This window comes from Saccopteryx leptura, chromosome 6 (assembly GCF_036850995.1).
Source record: "Saccopteryx leptura isolate mSacLep1 chromosome 6, mSacLep1_pri_phased_curated, whole genome shotgun sequence".
Classification (NCBI taxonomy): Eukaryota; Metazoa; Chordata; class Mammalia; order Chiroptera; family Emballonuridae; genus Saccopteryx; species Saccopteryx leptura.
This window is the reverse complement of record NC_089508.1, coordinates 191717370-191734643: the sequence shown is the minus strand read 5'-3', so window position 1 is coordinate 191734643 and position 17274 is coordinate 191717370. Positions and strand designations below refer to the sequence as shown.

At 48.0% G+C, this 17274-nt stretch overlaps 1 protein-coding gene across 1 annotated transcript; it reads right to left on the bottom strand.

The window, feature by feature from the left end:
- Positions 1–287: 287 nt before the first annotated feature.
- On the bottom strand, positions 288–17060 carry CCZ1 (CCZ1 homolog, vacuolar protein trafficking and biogenesis associated). The gene is made up of 15 exons (XM_066342316.1): positions 16865–17060; positions 15544–15641; positions 15353–15446; positions 14990–15067; positions 14575–14622; positions 13691–13774; positions 12084–12259; positions 9348–9429; positions 8862–8923; positions 8329–8440; positions 8023–8056; positions 7252–7369; positions 3356–3514; positions 1753–1880; positions 288–357 (listed from the first exon to the last, which is right to left on the bottom strand). The coding sequence occupies exons 1-15, from the start codon at positions 16970–16972 to the stop codon at positions 302–304; spliced, it is 1437 nt and encodes a 478-aa protein (XP_066198413.1). The 5' UTR covers positions 16973–17060; the 3' UTR covers positions 288–301.
- Positions 17061–17274: the final 214 nt, after the last annotated feature.

Below are 17274 nucleotides of genomic sequence, written 5' to 3'. Positions count from 1 at the left end.
AGAGTTTTAAAAACTTTAACAATTTATTAGTCTTATTTTCCAGTAAAATAGTCGCATAATGCCACAAAAGAATGGAATGATAGAGATGTAGCTGACTACCTGTAACCAATTCCACATAAATATTTAAAATCTAAAAACTTGAGGGGATCATCAGACTGAGTAGAAATTTGATTTCTTCAGAGCAAGTATTGCTTTACTATTGTCATTAATCCAGTCAATAAAATGACCAATAACTTGCAGTGGTAAACAAAACACTTGCTGAGTTGTTTTTCAAAAAGATGCTTCGGTGAGCCGTGATCGGTCAATCCAAGAAGAAGATGTTATTGAACTGTGTCGCGCAAAGTTTCTTTACTTCCTCTGCGAAAAGAACAGAAAACTGAGCAAGAGGTTTTCACATAAAGCTTATATAATAGATACATTAGTACCTTAAATTCTTCTGGAATCAAGCTGGGAATAAGGAAATGTCTGCATTAATTTGGACCTTATTTCTAAGAAGCTTACGTAGCAACGAGGCTAAACCGAGAGAAGAAACAGCCTCACGTGCCCACGAGACCTCGATGCTCTAACAGAGACACACTGCTTCCCTGGTCCCGAGAAAGCTCAAACCCGGCACCCAGTGTCTGACACCCACGGGTTAGCGGGTTAGAAGCGCAACTTCTAAAACCTTGAGAACTCTGATGCACACACAACACAACACTCCAGCCGCGGCCACACGGGCATCGCCGTCTTAGTGCCCCTGCACTGAGCCGTGTCTGCACCGAGGTTTCTACTGCACACGACTATTAGTCTGTGTTAATAAAAGAGAAAATTTAATATGCCCTAGAAGACATGCAGAAGGAAACCTCACACCTAACCTTCCTCATAGGTGGCACTTGGGGTGCATGCCCCCAACTGTCCACTCCATGCTCAGGGTCTCTTACAGAGCCACAGAGGGGCCGGATGCAGTAAAGGCGACACCCCCTTTCCTCCAGGGCAACAGAACTGCCAGGATCAGTCAGCGCAGCTGTTTGGATCACACTGAGCAGAGAACCAGAGCCGCTGCTTTGGCCCTTTGGCCGAGACGGAAGGACACATCCGCAGTGTCACCCTGCTCTGCATACAGGCAGGTGGCTATAAGCTGCTACAGGGACCTGGCAGCTTGGCACCAAAACGTGTCTTCTTATTACAGGAAATAAAAATGACCTGTTTAGCCGGACCAGTGGTGGTGCAGTGGATAGAGTGTTAGCCTGGGATGCTGAGGGTCTCTGGTCTGAGCATGGGATCACAAGACATGACCCCATGGTAGCTGGCTTGAGGCCCAAAGGTCGCTGGCTTGAGCCCAAGGTCACTGGCTTGAGCAAGGGGTCATTGGCTCAGCTGGAGCCCCCTGGCCAAGGCTATGAGTTGATGCTTCTCATCTCTCTCCCTTCCTGTCTCTTTCTCACTTAAAAAAAAAAAAAAAAAGACCTGCTTAGACACAGTAGATAAAGCCTGGGGCTTTTTTTTCCTTTAGCATTATAAAAAAAAAAATTTTTCTTTTGGGCAATGTCACGTTTCCCACGACACAGGAAAATTTCTCACATACTTTTTCGAGGAACTAAGCTACAGAAAACATAGAATGGATTCAGTGGTTTCCTTTAAGCAAAAGGGGCATCTGCTTAAAACCTCACAGGTCGCGATGTTCTGTTTGGCCCTTCTCAGTACAGTGAAAAGACAGCAGTTTTTAAATATCAGAAGCATTAAAATTCTGCTCACACACCACATCCTACTTACCATTTACTTCAATCAGGTTTGCATTTTTTTGATTCAAAATAACATAGAGCTCCCGCTGATCAGACTTTTTCCCAACAACCCAATAATCGCTCATGGCTTTCACAATGATCTCCTCGTCCTCATCCACCCTGCAAGACAACGGTTTCAGAGTGCCATCGTTTATTACAAATATAGCCAGACTGTGAAAAACAAAACAATCTAAAATAAGAAACAGGAAACTTGAGTCACGTGCGAGGGACCGGCGACGTCTGGGCGTAACCATCAGTCCGGAAGTGGCGCCCGGAAACGTGGTCTAGCGGGAGCCCCTTCAAGGGGCCCTGGGTTACTGGGTTTTGAAGGTGATTCCTTTCGTGTCTCGGGTCTTATTAGAAAGGGACGCCTTGTCGGAGGCGTGGTCAGAGGTACCCCGTGAATTTATCAGGAAGGGACGCCTTGTCAGAGGCGTGGTCAGAGGTAGGGACGCCTTGTCGGAGGCGTGGTCAGGGGTACCTCGTGAATTTATCAGGAAGGGGACGCCTTGTCGGAGGCGTGGTCAGAGGTACCTCGTGAATTTATCAGGAAGGGGACGCCTTGTCCGAGGCGTGGTCAGAGGTACCTCGTGAATTTATCAGGAAGGGGACGCCTTGTCAGAGGCGTGGTCAGAGGTAGGGACGCCTTGTCGGAGGCGTGGTCAGGGGTACCTCGTGAATTTATCAGGAAGGGGACGCCTTGTGGAGGCGTGGTCAGGGGTACCTCGTGAATTTATCAGGAAGGGGATGCCTTGTCGGAGGCGTGGTCAGGGGTACCTCATGAATTTATCAGGAAGGGGACGCCTTGTGGAGGCGTGGTCAGGGGTACCTCGTGAATTTATCAGGAAGGGGACGCCTTGTGGAGGCGTGGTCAGAGGTACCTCGTGAATTTATCAGGAAGGGGACGCCTTGTCAGAGGCGTGGTCAGAGGTAGGGACGCCTTGTCGGAGGCGTGGTCAGGGGTACCTCGTGAATTTATCAGGAAGGGGACGCCTTGTCGGAGGCGTGGTCAGAGGTACCTCGTGAATTTATCAGGAAGGGGACGCCTTGTGGAGGCGTGGTCAGAGGTACCCCGTGAATTTATCAGGAAGGGGACGCCTTGTGGAGGCGTGGTCAGAGGTACCCCGTGAATTTATCAGGAAGGGGACGCCTTGTCGGAGGCGTGGTCAGGGGTACCCCGTGAATTTATCAGGAAGGGGACGCCTTGTGGAGGCGTGGTCAGGGGTACCCCGTGAATTTATCAGGAAGGGGACGCCTTGTGGAGGCGTGGTCAGGGGTACCTCGTGAATTTATCAGGAAGGGGACGCCTTGTGGAGGCGTGGTCAGGGGTACCCCGTGAATTTATCAGGAAGGGGACGCCTTGTCGGAGGCGTGGTCAGGGGTACCCCGTGAATTTATCAGGAAGGGGACGCCTTGTGGAGGCGTGGTCAGGGGTACCTCGTGAATTTATCAGGAAGGGGACGCCTTGTGGAGGCGTGGTCAGGGGTACCTCGTGAATTTATCAGGAAGGGGACGCCTTGTCGGAGGTGTGGTCAGGGGTACCTCGTGAATTTATCAGGAAGGGGACGCCTTGTCGGAGGCGTGGTCAGAGGTACCTCGTAAAGTCACTGTTGATGTCCCCCAGAATCTTCATTAAATCCGGGTGAACAGACGTCAGCGACACGCTCGGCGTTTTCCTCATGTGAATTGTACTTTTTTCTGCTAAATTCATGTGGTTGAAGTAGATAAACTTAAACTGGGGCTCTTTTTCAGACCTGTGAAAACAGATCAGTGGAATGGTAACATTCTGAAAGGATTATCCAGACTATATGACTGTGTCGTTAAAACTTGGAAGTCGTGTGGCTAAGCTCTGTATTCTCAACGGCTGGGTCAAGAATCTCAGTTAAGACGCAATAGGCTCCTCATTCATTAGTAACGTACTTGATATTGTGAGGTATTCGATACGATGGAGTTTTCCAGAGAGCTGAAGTATACGTTTTTAAAAATCACGTATTTAAATCATTTTATGATTTTCTCAATAAAAGTAAAATGTTTTATAATGGCACTCGGCTATTCCCTCACTGTGCCCTCACTTAAGCCAGTCCTGGGTCTGGGTGCAAGCCTGAGAGGCTCAGAGCCTCCTCTGCTTACGTCAGGGCTAGCAGCCACGTTCTGGAGGGCTGAGGGTGCTGGAAATCCGACCTCCAGGTAAGAAGGGCTACTACTATAATACTTGACATCTAGGCGAAGAAAGAATGTGGATGATTTAGTTCCCAGGAAAATGAAGAGGGAGTTCTTATAAAAGCAGATTTTTTTTTTTTTTTCTTTCTGAAGCTGGAAACAGGGAGAGACAGACAGACTCCCGCATGCGCCCGGCCGGGATCCACCCGGCACGCCCACCAGGAGCGATGCTCTGCCCACCAGGGGGCGATGCTCTGCCCATCCTGGGCGTCCCATGTTGCGACCAGAGCCACTCTAGCGCCTGAGGCAGGGGCCACAGAGCCATCCCCAGTGCCCGGGCCATCTTTGCTCCAATGGAGCCTTGGCTGCGGGAGGGGAAGGGAGAGACAGAGAGGAAAGCGCGGCAGAGGGGTGGAGAAGCAAATGAGCGCTTCTCCTGTGTGCCCTGGCCGGGAATCGAACCCGGGTCCTCCGCATGCTAGGCCGACGCTCTACTGCTGAGCCAACCGGCCAGGGCTAGATTTTTTTTTTTTAAAGATTTTATTTATTCATTTTAGAGAAAGGGGGAGAGAGGGAGGGGAGGAGCAGGAAGCATCAACTCCCATATGTGCCTTGACCAGGTAAGCCCAGGGTTTCGAACCGGCGACCTCAGCGTTCCAGGTTGACGCTTTATCCACTGCGCCACCACAGGTCAGGCAGATTTTTTTTTTTTAAGTGAGAGGAGGGGGGAGAGAGAGAGACAGACTCCTACATGCGTCCTAACTCCTACATGGATCCACACAGTAACACCTGTCTGGGGCCGATGTTCGACAAGCTATCCCCAGGGCCCGGGGCTGATGCTCAAACCAGCTGAGCCACTGGCTGCAGGAGGGGAAGAGGGAAAGAATGGAGAGTGGGAGGGGGAAGGGTGGAGAAGCAGATAGTCGCTTCTCCGGTGTGCCCTGACCAGGAATCGAACCTGGGACGTCCAAATGCCAGGCTGATTCTCTATCCACTGAGCCAACCGGCCAGGGCCTAAAAACAGAACTTTCTAGTAGACGCCCTGAAACTAAGACAAGAATACTTACAAGAAAGACTGGAAAGACAAAAAATTTAAGAGGTGTTTGGAAAGAGTTGGAAATTTAGTTGTCTGGTAGACAAACTTCCACCCAGTTTCAATTGGACTTAAAAAGTTACGGCTGTTCCATCTAATCCAGTGGTTCCCAACCTTTTCTGGGCCACGGACCAGTTTAATGCATTCAGAAAATATTTTCACGGACCGGCCTTTAGGGTGGGACGGATAAATGTATCATGTGACCAACACAAGCATCAAGAATGAGTCTTAGACGGATGTAACAGAGGCAAACTGGTCATTTTTTAAAAATAAAACATCGTTCAGACTTAAATATAAATAAAACGGAAATAATGTAAGCTATTTATTCTTTCTCTGTGGACCGGTACCAAATGGCCCACGGACCAGTACCAGTCCGTGGCCCGGGGGTTGGGGACCACTGAGCTAACCCCAAACACACAGTCTGGCTTTGCTCTTTCCCTCGTTTATAAGATATAAAGTACTCTTCTCAAACTGAAATGATTTCTTTTTCTTATTTAGGTAGTTAAGGCAGGCAGAAGTGGCCTCTTCCCACTCCCCCTTCCACAAAAGATGATTATATTTAAAAACACATAGAAAATAGTGACTTGCAGTGTACTGTTAATAAAAAAAAAAAAAGCCCTCACATTAAAAATAACAAGGATCAGCCCTGGCCAGTTGGCTCAGCGGTAGAGCGTCGGCCTAGCGTGCGGAGGACCCGGGTTCGATTCCCGGCCAGGGCACACAGGAGAAGCGCCCATTTGCTTCTCCACCCCTCCGCCCGCCGCGCTTTCCTCTCTGTCTCTCTCTTCCCCTCCCGCAGCCAAGGCTCCATTGGAGCAAAGATGGCCCGGGCGCTGGGGATGGCTTCTTGGCCTCTGCCTCAGGCGCTAGAGTGGCTCTGGTCGCAACATGGCGACGCCCCGGAGGGGCAGAGCATCGCCTCCTGGTGGGCAGAGCTTCGCCCCTGGTGGGCGTGCCGGGTGGATCCCGGTCGGGCGCATGCGGGAGTCTGTCTGACTGTCTCTCCCCGTTTCCAGCTTCAGAAAAATGAAAAAAAAAAAATAATAACAAGGATCATCTTCATCCTACAAGCGTGTTAGTTATCAAAATTAACATCTAACAGTGTATTAGTTTGAATTAGCAAGCAGCCACATTTATCTAGTATCTTTTCCAAAGAGATAAAACGTATTCTTTTTAAACACAAAAGCATTTTTTTCCAAACATGAGATGATACACTCTTGCCGCCGCCCCCCCCCCCCCATGAGTAAACATTGAAATGCGAGATTTACATGTGTGAGGACCAGGTATGTGAAAACCTTCCCAAACTGCAAAAGCAAGCTAGGAATGGGTTATTTCACAGATTTCTTCAAAACGACTGATAAAAAAGGATTGTAAAGAAATGGCTCACATGACAGAGGTTCCTTTTCTCATAACTATACGTACTCCTCACACCTTCTCAAATTTAGTATTAGAACTGGCTAGTGTATGTGAAGGAAACAGAAACTAAAGACTCGCATCTATAAAATCACTGACGTGTGCGAAAATTTTCATAATACTGTAAAATACTGGAGAGGAAAACTGCTTTCCAATTGTTGGAGAATCACTATCCAAGGCCCCCTTTCTTCTGTGCAATCCTAAGGAGAGTTCATCCTATTTGCAGAATAGGAGGTGCGTGCGTGAGCCACACCTGATCTGTGGTGTGTGCTGATGAGTTACCCGAGACCCATCCCGTCTACCAGAAGCGCGCGCGCGCGCGCACACACACACACACACACACACACACACACACACACACACGACGGCCAAACTGGCCAGCCGTCTCCCGGGGAGCTGGGGAGGAAGGCAGCTACCCTTGATCACTCCTGACTTAGTGAGTAACCCAAAGTTGATTTAACCTACTTATGCGTCCGCTAAAATAAAACATCTGGCAGTCTCATGTCTTAGAACCAAGAGTTTGGCTGGTCAAGGGGCAGGTCAGGTGGCCCCCACAAGGCCCAGTTCACAGGCCTGGCTAGCACACCTCAACCCCACGTTCCTGCCGCAGTCAGGGGAGGACCAGCCCCAGGCGTCGTCATGGGGCAGAAAACTCAGGAGCACTTCCCCAGGACGCTCTGCAGACAGGACCAGACGGTGCACTGCCGTTCTCTGGATGCAGAGAAGACGTAAATGTTAACACCGTCCACATCCTCAAGGAAAAAACACCCCGATCTTCCAAGCCCAGGTAAGTGCTTGAAAATAAACACAAAGCAAAGTACAAACCCAGACACTCTTTTGTTGATGTGAAATTGCTCACAGATGTCGGATGCCAGCACTGTGAGCTGGGGCCCCACGATGCTGTCCAGTCTTCGGCAGAAGTCCAGCGTAGGCTGTAGAGAGGCTAGCAAGCAATTAAAAAAAATACCAGTGAGTGTTATCATACTTTGTGTTAAAATGGTCAATATTCATTTTATATCGTCTTAAGAATAATTCTGCCATCTTTACTGAATTAACAATTCAATCTAAACTTTTACTGGATCTGGGAAATAAAATAATTAAATGATCAGATCTCCCTGTCCACTCCCCTCCTCCAAATATAAGAGAAACGGAAAAATCAAAATTATCTTTACGATAAAAAAAAAAATTCACAGACCTATCCCACTGGGCATGCTGATTTAAGCACGTCCTACGGGGCGGAAAACGGGCTTGTCCACCCCAAGTAGACCTAGGAGGTCAAATATTTAACAAACATTACACAGCACTCACCGGCCACATTTAGTGCTTTTCAAATACTACTTCATTTGACCTTCAGAACCCCTTCTGAGACGGGTGCTACTGTGACCACTCCTGGTCAGGGAGGCAGAGAAAGGTGCCCAGGACTTACTGCTGACAAGTGGGGAAACCAGGACCTGCAGGGGTCCCAGATGGGGCACAGGCCTAATACAGCCTCTGAGTTGCTTATGACAACCTAGTTCTGACTTAGGAATGCACCATAGCACACTGTAAGGAGAAAAGCTTTCTTGGAGGCTGAAGTCAGATACAGGATGTACCTACCGTCAATCATAAAGCAGACGGCAGCACTCATGGCCTGGAGGGAGAACAGACGGGTTACAACGTGCTGCAGAAAGGAGGAGTCCTAACCCCGTGCTGTCCCCTCGGGCGACTCCTGACTGGGACAGACCAGCTTGATCAGGATACTGTTTAGTCAACTAGAGAAATCTGGGTAGGGACCGAGCATTAGATGATATTAAGGAAGAAATGCTTATTTCGTCAGGTGAGACAGCAGCAGGGAGCTACACTCAACAGATGTCCTTGTTAGAGCAGCACACTGAGGTATTCGGACAGAGAAACAGTTGTTACCTTATAAACGATTAAGTGGAGGGCTTCGTAAGTGTCGTCTGTATTTACAAAGATTTTGGGGAATCTGCATTTTGCTTCTGGATCATTAAGGTTCAAGGGTCCAGTCAGAAATCTGAGAAGTGAGCAGAGAGATGATTCAATTCAAGCAGGTGAATTATAAACGGGAATTTACAGGGTGGGTAAAAGTAGGCTGACAGCTGTGACCACATGAAACAGTTTTTCTTGTAGTATCATTTATTAATTGTATTACTTTCCACAGGAACAACTGTAAAACCTACTTTTGCCCCAGCCTGTATAGACGGGGTACATTCCTACGTAACATACAACCGTTTTTTTGGAAGGCAGACACTGCTTGGAAAGTACCAAGTCAGAATATAAAAATGTAATAGTATTAATTCACTGGAAACAAGAGAATTCCTTTGTTGATTATTGTCAACAAAAATAGCACAAGGGCAACTCAGGGTTCATGATTTTATGTTTACCAAGAAAGATAATAAAACCCAAAGCTGTGTATCAAAGAACAGAAGTCCTACCTTCCGTAGTGCTGAAGATTTCCTGGCATTTCTGTCCTTATGGGAGAATCCCTTCCTGCCAACTGTAAACACATGTAATGTTGAGAAATGACTTATTAGATTGTCTACTTTCAAAGCTTTGAGAAACAGCCTCCATATCTACGAGCTGGCTCCATGCCACTTTTTTCTGCATCAATTTCCCATAGTCCTGCCCACCAGAAAAGGGAAGATTACAGATAACTCATTTTAGCCAGAACGATCTTAACATAACTTCACTCCTCTACTCAGTGAACTGCTCAATGCTATTGCCACTGAACGTAACAAGACGAAGAAGAGCTAACACACCGGGTTTCTGTGTTAAAGTGATACACAACTAAATAGATCTCACTGAACATCGCACTGGTAGCGTGAAACGGAGCAGAGCTGCCCTGCCACGCCCACCCCCAATTCTGCGCGAGACACACATGCCTGCGTATCTATCGACGCGGTATTAGCACCCGGCCGTACCTCAGGTTCGATGTGCCTTGGAAACAGAGATGTGGTGAGGTATTTGTATAAAATTCTCATGTCGTCTTGCTCCAATCCACTCCTGAAACATCAAACACTGTGTTAGAAGCTTGGAACTGGTCTTGTCTTCCCGCTGCTCTATGATCAAGCTCATCCTTCTCCTTGCACATTATGCCAGGCAGTCCTTTGCTTTACCAGGGAGGCCCACGAGGGAAGGACTCCCACTTGAGTCCGGCACTAGACCCTGGGCTGAAGCCACTGCTGCGTAGTCTTGTGTTTTCTGCGCCATTTAAAGTAAAATGTCACAAGACTTGATGCTCCGGTTGGAGTCCACCCGGGACTCTTCAGGAAGCGTCAATAACCACAATGCTCCACTTCAGATCAAAGATCTCCCTCGGCTTTCGGGGCTGCAGGGCAATGCCATGCTCTTTCGCTCGGCATCCCGGGGAGTTCTGGATGCTGAGGACCAGGAACTGATGCTACTCTCAGAAGTGGAGTGGGTTTAAATTCTCTGGAGTTCAGTGTAGGCAAAAAGGAGGAAGAGAAAGAAGCCAACTCGGGGCAAACCATCTAACCTGAAATGAGGCAACAATGAACAGCATGTGGGAAGATTACTGTGAAACGAGCAGGCATCGGACTCAAATTGAAGTTTTGTTTTGTTTTGTTTTTTTTTAATTTTAAGACTTTATTCACTTTAGAGAAGAAAGAGAGAAAGGGGGAGGAGCTGGAAGCATCAACTCCCATATGTGCCTTGACCAGGCAAGCCCAGGGTTTCGAACCGGCGACCTCAGCATTTCCAGGTTGACGCTTTATCCACTGCACCACCACAGGTCAGGCCTGAAGTTTTGTTTTAGGTAGGAATAGAAATAGTTGATGAGTCTGTATTTGTGTTTTGTTTTTTTTTCTGTTCAGGATAATTTTAAAAATCGTGTGAGGAAAGCTACCTTCACATGAATCAAGCCTCCATCCCGTACGCCAGTGGCTGTCCCCTCTTTTCCCGCTAAACCATGTTAGAAGTGGTCTGTCCTGTCAAAGGAGTGCTTCCCGCCTCCCTGGACCCTCCGCTTTCTGTCTCTCCCCCTACCACCTTGCTCCTTTCCAGGTCCGACCCCACGTCTGGGCCACAGCTGAAGCCAGGAGCCCTGCACCCTCAGCCCGGTCTGTTCCGTTTCCTGCCCAGGACGAGGAGGAGTTCCGGGTCCACAGGGAAAACCGGAGGGGAAGCCATGGAAGGGAACACGGAGGCTGGTCCTGCCCGTGACAGCAACTCTGAAAGGGTCTCACAGCCAACCAGGCAGACGGAATTTCCAAATCAAACACACGGCAAGGTCACCCACTGTTTTTCTCTTTGCAGAAATAATTGAGATAAGGTGGGGGAGGGGGAGAAAAAAACAGCTTCTGAACTTTCTTTTTCCTTTTAAGACATAACTGAGTGTCAGGGGGGAGGGGCTGTTAAGGATCGGCTGACGACAGTGTATGAAGAACCGGGCGCTGGGCAGGTGCTTCCGTCGCTGCACCTCCAGTAACAGCGGCTGCTGGGCACAGCTGCCTGCTCGACACTCGAAATGCAGCTGGAAGGATGGGGGGGGGGGGATGTGCACTGGATCTCTGAGCTTTAGCACAAACGCAGCGCCTTACACAGGCGGCTTGCATTATATTCTTACTGGACGGTGCTGCTCTAGACCAGAGGACACTGCGCAGACAACCCCCTAGGACAGGAAACAGCGCAGCGTCCCTTAACGGCTCACCGTGTGCACTGCGGGCAGGGCTCTGGTCTCACGACGGCCCTGGAAACCTAATGCTAGGCGTGCAACACTTTGCGCTGGTTTTCTGGGTAGGACGGTTTTCTGGGTAGGTTTGCTGGTTTCTGGGTAGGTTTTTTAAAAGAAAAAAACAAAACCAGTGCGCTGCAGCCAGCTGTTCAGAGCACAAAGCATCAGCAGGGGACTCCCACTCTGCCCACGGAGAGGCGTGCCCAGGGGTAGGTCTCCACCAGCTCTGATCACAGCAACGCTCTCCTGTGTCTGCCGCCCTGTCCCTACCCCTGCTCCCCTACAGGAGCAGATGACGTCATGTCCTGTTATAGCTATGCAAGATGGTCCATCTACAAAAAGTTATTATAACTGTACGGCAATCTTCAACAATCTCAAATTAAAAAAAAAAAATCAAACAAGTTCTTTCTTTAGAACAGGGGTAATCAACTTTTTATACCTACCGTCCACTTTTGTATCTCTGTTAGTAGTAAAATTTTCTAACCACCCACCGGTTCCACAGTCATGGTGATTTATAAAGTAGGGAAGTAACTTTATTTTATAAAATTTACAAAGCAGAATTATAGCAAGTTAAAGCATATAATAATTACTTACCAAGTACTTTATGTCGGATTTTCACTAAGTTTGACAGAATAAATCTTTATAAAACAACTTACTCTAGTTCAATCTATCTTTTTTATTTATATTGATACTTTGGTTGCTCCGCTCCCGCCCACCATGAAAGCTGAAGCGCCCCCTAGTGGGCGGCAGGGACCAGGTGGACCACCACTGCTTTAGAACCAATAGGCAAACACACACATGAAGCCCACAAAACCCTGCAGTGACAGGCCCAGTGACTCAGGACCCATCAGTGGCTCAATGACAGGCCCAGTGAGTCAGGACCCATCAGTGGCTCACAGCGGACAGGACGCGGCCCTCTAGCGCTCAGAAGCGCACGTGCTCTCAAGCCTGAGGGTGCACCTACCAGATGAGCTGATCGTTGTAGAGAAAGGCAGTATACTTGACTACGCTCAGGCTTTCCTCCATCCTATTGATAAAGGACTGGATCTTCAAATAAGTCATTTTATCCAATGGGAAGAAGCTGATTCCACCAAAAATGTCAAGAAGATCACATGACTGCAGGTGCAACGTTTGCAAATACTGTAGAAAAAAGAAGGCATGGAATATTTACTAGTAAGTACACTGGATGCGGTCCTCTCTGACAACTGAAAACAACGCGTCCTGATCTAGAGCACAGTGCTAGGACACACTAGCAAACAGCACACTGACAAGTCAGCAAGTAGGGCCATAGGGACCTGTGTCTGAAATCAGTACCATTTTCAGAATAAGTGTTCATGTTTACTCGGTGTTGTGGTTTTATCTCTGAACTACTTAATTCCTTGTATTAGTGCTCTTCAAATTAGGTGAGCCTCATTAGGGAGGCACCCAGAGTTATACTGGACACCACTTAGGGCCTTCTTACACGTGGTCGTAGAAGGGCAATAAACCCAAGAACGGGAATCAGGGGAGAGCATGAGAGTGAATAATTAGCCACTGAAGTGAAAAAGCAAGAAAAGTAATTCACAAAAATAATTTAGAAATTGGTATCAAAGGGAGAAAGAAAATTGAGCACGATTCTCCCAGACGAGCTGAGTTTGGACAGAGGCGGGTGAGCTACGCAAAACTCAACTCCAGTGACGGAGAAGGGCTCCCACTGAGGGACGTTCGTGCGTCACTCCGCAAAAACCACACAAGGAACTGCTAACATGATAAAGTCTGTGTCCCGGCCAAAAACTTTCACCTTGAGCCAACACTGTTCAGTGGACAGAATCAATCGGTAAGAACGTGCAGCTCAGTGAAGAGTTTCAATTTTGCCAATTAACCAGCCCACCACACAGTAAGTTCAACTCTTTTCTTTTTTTACTTTTTTTTTTTTTTTTGTATTTTTCTGAAGCTGGAAACCGGGAGAGACAGACAGACTCCCGCATGCGCCCGACCGGGATCTACCCGGCACGCCCACCAGGGGCAAGGCTCTGCCCACCAGGGGGCGATGCTCTGCCCCTGGGGGGGGGGAGGGGTCGCTCTGCCACGACCAGAGCCACTCCAGCGCCTGAGGCAGAGGCCAAGGAGCCATTCCCAGGGCCCGAGCCATCTTTGCTCCAATGGAGCCTTGGCTGCGGGAGGGGAAGAGAGAGACAGAGAGGAAGGGGGGAGGGTGGAGAAGCAAATGAGCACCTCTCCTATGTGCCCTGGCCGGGAATCGAACTCGGGTCCCCCGCACGCCAGGCCGACGCTCTACCGCTGAGCCAACCGGCCAGGGCCAAGTTCAACTCTTGAGTCAGCTCACTCTGATCGCCGCAGGGGAAATGGATGAAGCCAAAAAATGTCTCCAGGAGCCATGCACCGATGCTAAAGGGCTCTGGTCCTACCCCCAGGTGAGGACAGCGAGTTTCCTCACTGGGCAAGTTCTGCCACAGTATATCTTAGGCTTTTGGCCACTTTCAAGTTCTGGGGGGTTTTTTCGTATAGAAAAAAGAAACTGGTCTGTATGGTTCTCTAAAGGTTTGTCTAAATAATATTCAAAATACTTACCCGATGGAAGAATTTCTCTAATCTTTCTTTTAGAAGCTTGACACCTCCATCTTCCATGGCTCTCAGAAATGTACCATTAAAAAGCTAATGGTATAAAAGATTTTAAAAAGTCAGTTTTCTATGCCCTTCAAGTACCCAGAATGACAAGTTCTTATACTTTTAGATGAATTAATTTGACTCACTTAATCCCCCAGTTTATTTTCAATATAGACTTTATTCACACGACAAAGCAAGAGTTATAAGTCACCAAAAACTTAACACACTGTTAAGTGCTATAATTTTTACAAAATCATCTAATCATTTTAATCTCAACTCATACCTAAGTTTAACTTTTTTTTTTCTTTTTTTTTTTGGACAGAGAGAGGGACAGACAGACAAGAAGGGAGAGAAATCAGAAACATCAGTTCTTTGTTGCGGCACCTTAGTTGTTCATTGATTGCTTTATCATATGTGCCTTGACTGGGGGACTACAGCAGACAGAGTGACCCCTTGCTCAAGCCAGCGACCTTGAGCTTCAAGCCATCGACCCCATGCTCAAGCCAGATGAACCTGCACACAAGCTGGCGACCTCAGGGCTTCGAACCTGGGTCCTCCGCATCCCAGTCCGAGACTCGATCCACTGCGCCACCACCTGGTCAGACCCTAAGTTTAACTTTATAAACCTGGACTGTCTTGTTTACCACTGGGGATACAATTTGTGGTCCAAGGCCAGGAAGAGAGAACAGAGAAGAGCTCAGGCCTCAGTGACAAGTGTCCAGACAAACTCAGTACTGTTCCAAAGGCTACCAACAGATACACCGGCACCTTCCAGTCATCTAAAGAGTTAAGAATCATGTAAACAGGGGTGACGGGCTAGCGTCCATGCAGAAGGCAGCCCGGCTTACCTTGTACATGCTGTAGCACTGCTGGAGAACCGAGCTGTAGACCTTGTCCTACAAACGACAGAGACGGAGCACAAATCTCAAGTTGAAAGGGAAAACAAATTCTGTGACAGAGCAGAGATACAGCGGCGCTTGGCAAAGCAATACAATGCTTGTAAAACTTGCTCCCACAACAGCTGTGTGCTGAAAACAGCAGTATTTAAACTCAATTATAAACCAGTAAGCCTAATTTTAGGAGGGAGTCAAACATAGATAACGAGGAGAAGGTATCAGTGAGACACGGTACATCCACATTTTCATAAGACTGTACTAATGTCAACAGTTGACAGGAAAGCCTCCCTTTGTGGACACCCTGAGAAACTTCTGCAAGGCAGCACAGCTTTCAAACTGACAAAACATGAAATAAAAAAAATATTACCAACAACTCTTCCTCTTGGTATTCAACAACTGGTTTTCCATCTTTGCTTTGCTTTTCAATGATAGGATTCCGAACAACCTATAAAATTCAGTAAACTGAAATTATACAATGGATCAATTATATGTGTTACATTTCCCCCCAAATTTAAATATTTGAGCATGCCACAACACCAAAAACACACTTCTCAAAACTTCCCTGAGAACAAATACGCCGAATGTGAATTTGATTTCAAAACTGCAACCAATTTTATTGTAATTCTACTTCGATGCAATAGCCACAAGACTTTTCTAAATTCCTAACAGTAAAAGATCACCCACAACTTTGCTATACAAATTCAAAAAGATGTACTGTGTATGTAAGTACCATGACCATCCAGAAATTTTCTTCTGGTTCATTGAAGAACTGTCTATTCTTCTGTGTATGTAAAGATTTTGCAGGTTTTGATGGGCTAAAGGTCCTAAAAGAGTTAAAAGAATATGTTGGGGACAATTCTCCAGTTTAAGTGGTAAGAATTCACTGACTAAGCTATGCAGAAGCACATTTAAAGGCATTACCTTGTAAACTGTACAATAGCTTCACATAATCCAACATTCCTAATTTTTTCATTCTTCTCTACTTCATTTGGATAATAAAACAAAATTTTATTTTCTTCCTAAAGTACAAAGAAACAGAACATTAAACTTTTTTTTATCTTAGCTCTTAAAAATGCTGTTTAATGTCAACCTCTTGTGTCATAATATGCTATAGGCAAAACAAACAAAAAAGAACTCCCAAAGCAAAAAACCCTTTTTTTAAAAAAAGAATGAGCTTGCCTGATTAGGCAGTGGCACAGTGGATAGAGCTCTGGCCAGGGATGCAGAGGACCCAGGTTCATAACCCCGAAGTTCCCAGCTTGAGCGTGGGCACACCAGCTTGAGTGCGGGGTCCCTGGCTTGAGAGTGGGATCATAGACATGACCCTGTGGTCGCTGGCTTGAGCAAGGGGGTCACTGACTTAGCTGTAGAACCCCCCCACACCACCCGCACATATGAGAAAGCAATCAATGAACAACGAAGGTGCCACAAGAAAGAAATGATGCTTTTCATCTCTCTCCCTTCCTGTCTGTCTGTCCCTATAATCTCACTGTGTAAAACGCTTATCAGACTGAAAGACAACTGTGATACATTAAGTCACATGTCATCTGAAGTAGCTCTACTAGACAACTATTTGGAGTTCTTTCCTCGTGCTAATTTGTAAAAAAATACACCAACGCCTGTAAGAAATAAGCGTGGGCGTGTGCAAGTGCATAGGCTAAAACCTCCCGCCTGCAAAATTAAACCCAGCAGGTTCACGGACACTTAGCCAGTCTTTTAAAGGACTGATCGGCTGCCAACAAAACCTAGCTCCGGATATCCTTTGAGGAAGTCACCGTCGCCAGCTAAAACATCAACACAAAACTCCTGCCACTTTATTTATGTAGGACTACATCGGAAATCCTTCCGAGGGTCCTCCGAGTCTGCATCGCTCTTCTTCCACGCTTCTCGTCGGGGACTTCCCGCAATAAAGACACGAGCTCGTTCTGAATCACTCCAGGATGAGCACAAAGGGAAAAAAGACTCAACCTGCGTGGAGGGATTCGTCTGAAGAACCTTCTATTCTAGACCCAGGCGCTGCCCCGGGACCTAAAACAGATCCCACCCGCGCGGTCCGGCCCCCCGCCGCAGGCGTCCTCACAGCCCCGCGCACACCTGGCGCCCGGCAGTCTCGCCAATGCGGCTCGAGGAGGGAAGAGTGGCAGGTGCTTCCCCGCGCTGGGCGGGCCAGGGCCGCCTCCGGGGTACGTGCACCCCGCGGCTCCCCAGCCGGATGCCCGCCCGGCGGCCCCACTCCGCCTACCTCTCCCTCGCGCGGCCCGAAACGCGGGTTGTAGATAAAGAAGCTCAGCAAGGCCGGCGGGAACTGCTTCTCTTGGGCGGTCCCGACCCCAGCCGCCGCTGCCGCCATCCCGGCCCGCCCACCACCCCCGCCTCGGGAGCCTCTGCGGGTCCGGAGACAGCCGCCGCTGGGAAACCGCACTTCCGCCTCGCTTGCGGCCGCCCCGGAAGTAGTCGCCACCGGCCCGGAAGTAAAAACACGCAGCCGAGTGTCTTTTTCTGACGCGTTCGTCTGGGTTTCTTCCTGGGTAGGCATTTCTTATGTTAGAGGTAAGGTAAAGGTGAAATTTATTTGCTGTTGTTTGCGCCCAGATTTGTGTCCTGGATAAAAGGAGAGGCCACTTGCTTAACGAAAAACGGATGGAGCATAGC

Bases quoted from the DNA above. Each gene is read 5' to 3' on its own strand.
- CCZ1 (XM_066342316.1), bottom strand. From the start codon at position 16,972: ATGGCGGCAGCGGCGGCTGGGGTCGGGACCGCCCAAGAGAAGCAGTTC. The intron at 8,924-9,347 runs GTACGGCCGGGT...ATGTGTTTACAG, and splicing joins CAAGGCACATCGAACCTGAG to TTGGCAGGAAGGGATTCTCC. The intron at 3,515-7,251 runs GTTTGTACTTTG...CTGTTTTCACAG, and splicing joins ATCAACAAAAGAGTGTCTGG to GTCTGAAAAAGAGCCCCAGT.